Source organism: Monopterus albus, unplaced genomic scaffold, assembly GCF_001952655.1.
Source record: "Monopterus albus unplaced genomic scaffold, M_albus_1.0 scaffold105.1, whole genome shotgun sequence".
NCBI lineage: Eukaryota > Metazoa > Chordata > Actinopteri > Synbranchiformes > Synbranchidae > Monopterus > Monopterus albus.
Window position 1 is genome coordinate 1,122,446 of NW_018127985.1, and position 9,548 is coordinate 1,131,993.

Sequence of the window (9,548 nt, forward strand, 5' to 3'; positions counted from 1 at the left end):
TAATATTGTTTCTTACATCTCCTCAAAATCTCAATTAATTTGTTCTTATATGACTTATATTTTTCTTCCGTCTTCTTTGATCTGTCCTTTATGAATTCCTTATATAACGCATTCTTCTTTTTACATGCATTCTGTAATCCCTTACTCATCCACGGTTTCCCACTGTAATTCCTTTTGTTTTTATACTGCTTACTGCTTGCTTGTTAATAAAGTGAGCACAAGTGATTGGCATTGCGCTAAGAAGAGATTTTATTTGGAGCACGTCAAAAAAATGGAGAACAAGAACACTGTAATAAGAAGAACAAAGCAGGGGAAATAACCGACGCTTTAGTCAGTTTATTAAACAGTCCGACTGTGATTCATACTGTTTTGGCAGATGAACCAATCAACTGATAAAGCACAGCTTCAGGAGAGTGGCGCTCACACTCCATTCTTCATTTTCTATAAGATTTTGTCCTCCTGTGTCGTTTCCTGCTGGTGTTCAGGAAACTGGAACAGGGCTCAGCTGATGAAAGACAGTGATTAAGGTTAACTCAGTCCAACAAGGTAAGTTTCCTGTCAACTCTGTTCTAACTAATGTCAGCTAAATGGTTACCTTGGTAACCAGCTGTGGCCTCGGTACTCCCAGCCAATCACAAAGCTGATTCCTGTGAACCCGTACTGTGGTCAGGTCACTTTCCCTGTAATCGACATCCCGCAAGACAATATTTCAAATACTCTACATTCTGACCATAAGATAATATTCAAGAAATAAATCCAGTGTGACCACTAACCAATTAACATCGCTTAGCAGGGTCATGGCGTCATCTAGCACCTCTGAATCAATGACATCATCATAGGTTAGCAGCATCTCGTACATCTGGCTGGCCGTCGTCTTTCTTATCTACAGTTGTAAGAAAGGAAGAGTTTTTTTTGTAGCTGTTGTTGTCTACAGCCATGCACACAATGACAAGGCAAAATTCTGTTAAGCAGTAATGTTTACTATGTTTACCATCTTGTTTAATGCTAACATTTACTAAGTACAGCAAAGGCTGATTGGAATGTTGTTTGTTTTGCAGCTATGTGGTCACAAACCAAAACACTGGACAAATTAAAATTTTGCTCTGATGATGGCACAAAAAACAAAGTCAAGTTATTACGACTGATCCAAGAGGGAGCAATCCATTCACTTATTGCTGAGCCACTTCACTTAAAACTACAAATGTCAACCTGCTTGAGGCGTGAGAAGAAAAGCTGGATTCACTGTCGGAGAATCATTAATGGCAACTCATGTAAAACTTGAGATATTTCAGTCTGGACCACTGACTGTATATACAATGGACCGCTACCCTTAGCTATGCCAAAGCCGAAACATTGTGAACACGGCAGCTGCCATCTTGCTTTGTTGCAGCCCAGTTCTGTGCAGTAGCAACCAGAAGTGGAATGACAGCATCAGACCGCCATTCAAAGCTGTCAAATCAGGTAAAATACACCCCTGGTTATAAAATCAAATAACCTATTAAAAACAAATATACCAGAAAAATTGCCACTTGTACACACATCTACCAAAAACTCTGGGAAAAGGTAATTTGAATTGTAATTTGAGTTCTTATTGTGGCATGTCCACTGAAATGCGAAGGCATCTATGACCTATACTGCAACCAGCCACCAGGGGGCGATCAATTCGTGGTGGCTTCACTTCTGGGAGCCATAATGATGCCTATGGTTTATACAGTCAATGGTCTGGACCAAAGCGGTGGATTAACCAACCAACAATGCTATTCCCAGAGTCATGTCACTAGCGTGGATAATAACTATACAGTACAATAATATTACTGACAAATTTAGCAGACATTTTACTGGCATGTGGAGAGCTGAAATCTGTACTGTGGGTGAATGTGCCAGTGTTGTGAACTCACCACAGGGAAAGGGTTGCAGAGTAGCATAAGCAGCTGGGATAAAACTTGTTTCCTCACCTCACCCTGGAACTGGATCAGCCCACAGAAGCTGGGAGGCAACAGTGAGCACAGTCAACATGGGTGGTTCAGCCTTAGTACAATATATTATGTGTATGTTTGTTGAATAAATGAAGATTTACACAGCTATACAAGCACGCAGCTTGGAAATATCTCTGGACTTCTTGAACTCTTTGCAAAGATCCAAAAGATCCACACAGAACTGATGACTTAAAAAACAAAGACAGAACAACTTTAGCTCTCACAAATATCATCAAAATTTTCTTTTAAACAAACTGTTCAAAGTACTCACTTCTCTTGTGTGGTGAAACTTTCAAAGCAGCTGTTGGCGAGGATCTGATTGAGCATCTTAAGAAAAGGAACAACCACCCTAAAGAAAAGAAAAGCAAATGCTGCTGAGAATATATTACGCCATGATTATGTTCAACTAAAGAACAAGGTTCAGACAATAATAAACAGATGTCAGTAAATATAGGTCTGTGGATTTTAAGTCATTTTAATCAAACAAGACACACACATCATTCCACAGCAAGGATATAAAGTGCCAGAAGTATTATACTGTATCTAGCAATGCTAAGAAAGAAGTGTGCACCTGTCGTTGCGGAGATTGTCTCTGAAGATGCTCAGCAATGTATCTCCAAACTGTGTCAGAGCAGTATTGTTATTCTGGATCCCTTTCAAATAGTCAAACAGAGACTGGGAAGAAAAATGCACCTGAATGGAAGCAGCAGAAAGCAGTGGTAGATCAAAAAACAGAAAGCATTGTGGTGAGGTTGGGTGCTAGCTATGAGTATAACTGTCTAAAAATAATAAATAAAACTTTTATTCCATTAGTACAATGAGACTTGCTTTGTTTTATACTTCACAGTACACTGGCACTGCCATGTTGTGAAATTCTGTCCTGTTCAGCAAATAACTGATAATAACACAACACATGACTGTAACAAAATTACTGAATGTTTAACAGTGAATGAGTGTGAACCTCACAAAACAAACTGTCAATGGATGTCATCAGGCTGAAGGAAAGAAAGTGTTGAACTGTGACATTTGCAACATAGCAACAAAATGTGCTATAGATCAAGTTACATACCCTTGAATACAAACTAATTTGTCTTTTAATGGTTAAAGGTTCTTTCAAGCCTCTAGAACCAAAAGATTTTAAACATAAATACTGTGGCGCACTCGTGTCCTGAAACCTTTGGTTGGTACAGAAGTCAGTGAAATTGGGGCTCATGACACTTTCTGCTGTTTGGCTTTTGCACAGCCATACTAAATGCTCTCTTTACACTGAGACTGGCCATCAAGGCAGTTCTTGGAAAGTTATGCTCCATCTCTCTCTGGCCTGCGTGAATATGGGCCTGTGGTGTGGGAATGGTAATCTTGGCCCGTGTATCGATGCAGTCTTGGCACAGTGTCCTGCATGCAACCCTGTGTAAACATATCAGTACTTCCCGCCTCTGAGGACATATATGTGGCAGAGAGAGGCTGGAAGAGGAGGCAAAAGCAAGATGAGAGCCAGATTGTCTCTAAGTTCATGCTGACTGACCCCACTGCTGAACATTCTGTTCTTTATCAAATCTACAGACACACAAAGTTAAAAATAACCTAACCATCATTTTTAATTGACTGGCTTTAACAGGTGAGGTCATACTGGAGGAGAGGCCCCAGCTGAGCTTCCCAGGTGATGCTGAACTTGGAATCAGGAGTGGAAAGTAGCAGGCAGATTTTAAGCTGCTATTATGCAATGCACAGCAAAGATTAAATTACAATGATTATCGGCAGCCAGTGCCACATAGAACCCATCAGACCAATTGGTTCTGAAACTAAAGTTTGAATGAACGCTTGATGATCGGGTGGTTGCCACAATGTTGAAAGCAGGGACAGGGTGGATATAAACCAAAATAACAGCCTGGTGGTATCTGTGAGTTTAAAAAATTCCTTGAAAGTAAGGTATTCTAGATAAAGTTAAGGTGCAAAGGACTGAGTAGACTACATTAGACACATGGCTCCCCCTGTTGGTCTACATTCCTCCTAAATTATTACAACCATTTTGTCTTACTGATGATACATTTTCTTAAAATGTGTTACACATCTACACATCATATTTCTCTGAAGTAAAACTGTTCTGCGCCTCCCATCACAGTTGACCTACTGTGGACTCTGTAATGTCTCCCACGGACACAGTGAGCCCCAGCAGGGTGTGGTACTGATACTGAGTCAGTCCCAGCAGCTGGGTGATATACTGGAAAGCTTGGGATGAAGCATTCCAGTTCAGACTAGTTGTGGTTTCACTGAAAGACACAGCATGTGGATGTAAGTATTCATAAATAATGCAAGCTATAGTATATAAATTGTTTCAACTGAACCTTTTATATTTTATGTATATTTGCTAAAAAGACAACAGAATTTGGCATAAAAGCCTTTTTAAAATCATTGCGAATGCTACAGATTGTAATGCTGCTGGATGAGCAGCAAGTTGTGGGCAGGAGCAACTCACACTGGAAAAATGCTCAACAGCTCTTCTTGGTGGGGGATGTGCGGTACTGCAGGCTCTGTGCTGTGGAGGAGGCGCAGGAAAGTGTTACCAGCACAGGCCCTGTAGCGGTCAATTTTCTCTGCTGCCAGCTGGGCCAGGCAACACATCATACTCTTCACCCTGTAACAGAATAGTAAGAGAGAGAAAAAAAAGACTGTAAATTTAATCAGCTGGGGTTCTGGTGACAAATATGTGTGGTGACTTACATTATATTGTGTTCTTTTTGTATTTTTATTTGCTTCCTTCACTTGCTGCTTTAAAGTGCCTTAGATTTGTGATTTTAGTGCCTATTTAGATTTGTGTTATTGCTCATCTACTTTATATTTCACTTGTTTTATGTTTCATTTATGTGGACGGCAAAGTAAGAACTTCATTGTACAGGGAAACATGTTTCCTAACTGTGCATATGACAAATAAACACTTTGACCTCTGACCTTTGACTTACAAGTCACAGCATTGATCAGTATTATACAAGAAGCACTGGGTATGAATTCTACTGTGACGTGTCTTTGTTAGATGTGGGCTATTAAAACACGTTATATAATGTTTTGATCCTGACACTTTGTTACAATATAAAAACCTATCAAGGTTAATAAAACTGTACCAAGAGTTTGTGTTAATCTGGGTTTTTGCAATCTTACTCACATTTCTGGTGAAAGAATCTCTGGAGCACTGCTGGCGACCAGCATAGTCACATCCATCAGACTGGCCATTGCTGCTTCCCTCACCCTGGGCAAAGTGAGAGAGAGTAAAGACTTTACTGTATACCTGCAATGACATGGGCTTGAATACAATCAATCAAAAATGTATTTATATAGCACATTAAACACAACCAACATTGACCAAAGTGCTTCACATGAAGTCAATAAAGAAAAAACGAGAGTCAAGAATATAGACCAACACCGATAAAAGATAAAAGATGTCAAAGCTCTACTCGGTATAAAATGCCAAAGTGAATAAGTCCTGAGCTTTGTTTCAAAAAGTTCCTGGTCAGAAATGGATTTGATGTCTGGCGGTAAAGCATTCCACAATTTGGGAGCAGCCACCACAAAAGCCCTGTCACCATTTGCACCTCACTCTGGAGACATCCAAAAGAAATTGGTTGAAGGACCTGAGATCTCTACAGAGTTTACAGGCAACCAATAGTTTAGCTAAATAGGATGGAGCTTTAACAATTAAAGGCATTAAAAACAAACAACAAAAGTTTAAAATCAATCCTAAAATGCACCAGAAGGGGTAATATGATCATATTGCCTGTATAAGTAACTGGACTAACTGAAGGCAAGGAAGTAATGACTGGTTTACACCAACACCACAAGTGTTAAACTGTCCAACCTAAAGGCATGAACTGCTCTGTGATAAGAAAGGTTTCACCTTTCTGCACTGACTGACCAGGGTAATCATGCTCTTGACAATCTATTGTGAAGTAGAAAGTTATTGAAAATAATAATTTGAAACACGTGACAAACGATGCATACTTACAAACACAAACATAAGGTGGCACAAGGAGACAGCTGGCAGTTTTATAGTCGTTCATGGCTGCAGGACATGATTTGTTTATGTGAAATGCGAATTAGCACATTAAGTCACACCTTGAAGCAGGTGCACAGATGACCTGTGATTGTGGGCCTCTTGGCAAACACTTTAGAAGAGATGAGGATATGCACACATGTAGAAAAACAGATTCAAGAGAAAGACTGAAAAAGATCACTACACAGTATGAAAGAAGCAGCCCATCCCATGTTCTGAGGACAAGTGACAAGCTTGGTGACATTCCTGGGGTATCAGCAAGCATGGCTTAAGGCTACCAGTGAGACAAGCATGCCTATCATGCTCCTAAGCGGAAGGACAGAAAAGCCTCAGAAGCCTCAGGCAGGGGAACATTCCTAATCCCTGAGGCAAATTAAAATAATATCTACATTTGTGTGCTGTGTGTGTACTGACAAACAATATACTGCATGTGCTGAAGAGGAAGTTAACTCACCAGGCCCCAACGTCCCCTCTGCTGTCTTTTGTGTAGTCGTTCATGCTTTTGAGCAGGGTGCCGTACACCTCAGCTATGTTCTCTGAGCACAAAGTAGAGTCCGGGGAGCCTTGGGCACAAGCACCTGCCTTTACACACACTCTGAGGGAGAAAGATAGCGAATGGGCAAACAAGGAACAAACTGAAGAAAGAAATGTGATTAGAATTTTTGAGTAAAATAAACTATTAGAGAAACAAATGGACAGACATGTCTTTCAGGTCCTGCAAGTGTAGTAAGTTGTTTATTTTAACATTTCAGCCTACACAGCTATGCAGTTAAACTTGCAGACAGGCAACAGGCAAGACAAAGAACAGAGGAAAATGGAAGTGCCTTCGTGACACAAGCCTGAGACATTAAAAATAAATGAAATATGAATACAGGAAAGAAACAGACGCAGAAGGTGTCAAATCTGTATGAACACTCACTGGGCAACTGCTCGGACTGCATCTCTCCTGGCCTCTGTAAAACTCCCTTCTTTCTGGCTGACAGTGCACATCTGCTGGAGGCCTTCTAAGATCTAACACAAACACACACCACCACCAGAAGCTTATACCCAAGTTCTGAGACACTTAGATGTCAAATGGGTTAAAGAAATGTACACATACTTGAAACACACCTGCTTCATTTTGGTATGGATCATAAATCTTGGCAGACAGCCGAGAGCAAGGGCAGATCCACTACGAGTGAGTAACTGTGGACTCTTCAGACCTTCGATATACTGAGACACCAAGACCTCTACATGGGAGCACACACACACACACACACACACACACACACCATGCACTGATTAGTTTCCAATTTAGACATACATTGTACTAATGGAACTAGGAAACTGCACTCAACTTGCCTTGTATTTGTGCATCAGCCTGGCCTGGCTGGGTCTGGTAGTACTCCTCACACAAGGCGCACAAGGCTGACACCACTGCAACCTGCAAACAGGATCAGTGACTATTAACAAAAACACAGTCTTTCTGACTGAAGAGCAGTATTTCACAAACAAGGAGAGTCTTAAATGCATTTTGAATTTAACACACATTGTGTAGCTCTGTATTAAGCTCTTAACTTAATTTAACTAGTATTTAACTAGCAAATGAAAAGGAACATTTGCATTCTCTTTGATCCACAACGCTACCTCAGTTTAAAAAGAGAAAAGATGACAGAGATAACAGAAAAGATGACATCCAAAAGTAAACTAAAAACAATGTTTTTAAAAGGAAGGGAACAACGAAGTCTAATGGAAGGATTGGAATAAAAAAATGGGGAGGGGAGATATATATATTTATGTGTGTGTGTGTGTGTATCGATGAGAAAGAAAGAAGAAAAGGTAGGTTTAGGGATACGAATGGAAAGGTAAGAACCCATACTGTTGGCGGCATGGTGAAGCAGTGGTTAATAGCAGGAAGGTTCTGGGTTCGAGCCCTGGGGCCTTTCTCTAGAGTCTGCATGTTCTCCCTGTGCCTGTGGGGGTTCTCTCCAGGTACTCCGGCTTCCTCCCACAGTCCAAGGACATGCAGCTTAGGTTGACTGGCGACTCTAAATTGCCTGTAGGAGTGCGTGTGGGTGTCTGTCTCGGGTTGTCTGTCAGCCCTGTGATAGACTGTATGAAAGAAGTTGTTATGTAGCCCTGACTAGTTCTGACTTGTCAGAATAGATCTTTTATAGACCTTAATATACAGACTAATAAGAAATAGATTACTATTAACAGTACAGAGCTTGTTTGTGCTCGTCGTCTCTGCTTGTATTTGCATATGTTCTGTATGAATTAATATTTTATGTGGAGTGTGTTTGTGACGATGCAAGTTGGTATGTGTTGTACTATCTTACTTTTTTTGTGTTTGTCTAGTTATGATTTTCAATGATTTAAAAAAAACTGAGCTTACCATAATGGCATCCTTAGCTCCATGAGAAACGAGATGAAGAGTTTTTATGGTGTCATCAATAAGCCACTGCCAGCCGTCTGAAATACAGTGTCACAACAGTACAAACCTTTGGCTCTGATGCAGAATTGGATCTAATGATAATAACAATGATAGCAACTTTTAAAAATATTTCACTTACTGATGACAGGGTCGTTCTTAAAAGGCATTTTGGAGATGGACAGCTTTTCTATGAGACTACACACTGTCAAAAAGAACGCAACCAATTATTATCTACAGTACTGTGTTATAGGAAAACAGCAACGGCCTTAATGTCTTCCATCATGTTTCTTGCAACAATTCATGCATTTTCTTATATACTTACTTGCTGGCCTCATTAGTTCTCCACCAAAACCCCTATATAAAAACATCATTTTAATATGAAGCCAAAACAACATTTAGATTTTTTTACCACACTATTTGAAAGCTCAATTTATTCAGGCTGCCTACCGGTACTGTTTCCTGTCATGTAGCTGAAAGTGTATCAACAAATGAAAATCAGCAACAGGAGGACACAGTCCACAGTTTATTCAGTCTGAATAAACAGTATGTTTCAGTTCCTTAAGGTTCACGTACCGTCTGGTGGATGTTTTTTAATGCATCCACACATTCTGAAGATATTATGTCCACCACAGGCCTGCAGAACAAATACAGGGGGACAAAACATTTATTAATATTCTGAACAATAATGCAAAGAACTGAGCAGAAAACAGAATGACTTATTAGCCAAGGGCTCCCTTCTTACTATTGAACTGAATTTGTTATTAAAATGGCTGTAATCCAGCCAAAACACAGAATGCAGGAAACCTGAGCACAGAAGGAGGGAAAAGTCACCTACAGATTCACTAGGAAATCACATTTACAACTAAGGCAGGACAAGTCTCTTCTCTATCATCTTCTATCATTAGCAGGATATCGTCAGCTCATTAATAAGCCACTCTGTAATCTAAACTGAAACGCTGCTTCCTGTGCCTTTCACTGATTGCTTTCTCTGCTGCCCTTTTTCTACACTGCAACTGCATTGTAACTCTATATCAGGTCTTGTACTATATTTGTTTGTTTGTATTAGAAATGGGCATTTCAAGATAAAATGCTAATTGATATTCGCTGGGAACTC

General features: G+C 40.1%; 1 protein-coding gene across 1 annotated transcript in view; it reads right to left on the bottom strand.

Annotated features, from left to right (window-relative positions):
- Positions 1–120: 120 nt before the first annotated feature.
- Positions 121–9,548, bottom strand: part of tbcd (tubulin folding cofactor D) — a 45,074-nt gene continuing 35,646 nt past the window's right edge. The window contains exons 22-40 of the mRNA XM_020610428.1: positions 9,008–9,068; positions 8,882–8,904; positions 8,757–8,788; positions 8,574–8,636; positions 8,396–8,472; positions 7,363–7,444; positions 7,132–7,250; positions 6,941–7,032; positions 6,476–6,616; positions 5,137–5,220; positions 4,453–4,611; positions 4,108–4,246; positions 2,548–2,669; positions 2,248–2,325; positions 2,078–2,164; positions 1,899–1,986; positions 774–883; positions 596–680; positions 121–505 (exon numbers count right to left, since the gene is read on the bottom strand). Coding sequence (XP_020466084.1) covers positions 482–505; positions 596–680; positions 774–883; positions 1,899–1,986; positions 2,078–2,164; positions 2,248–2,325; positions 2,548–2,669; positions 4,108–4,246; positions 4,453–4,611; positions 5,137–5,220; positions 6,476–6,616; positions 6,941–7,032; positions 7,132–7,250; positions 7,363–7,444; positions 8,396–8,472; positions 8,574–8,636; positions 8,757–8,788; positions 8,882–8,904; positions 9,008–9,068 — 1,666 coding nt within the window. The 3' untranslated portion in view covers positions 121–481. The remainder of the gene's footprint in view (positions 506–595; positions 681–773; positions 884–1,898; positions 1,987–2,077; positions 2,165–2,247; positions 2,326–2,547; positions 2,670–4,107; positions 4,247–4,452; positions 4,612–5,136; positions 5,221–6,475; positions 6,617–6,940; positions 7,033–7,131; positions 7,251–7,362; positions 7,445–8,395; positions 8,473–8,573; positions 8,637–8,756; positions 8,789–8,881; positions 8,905–9,007; positions 9,069–9,548) is intronic.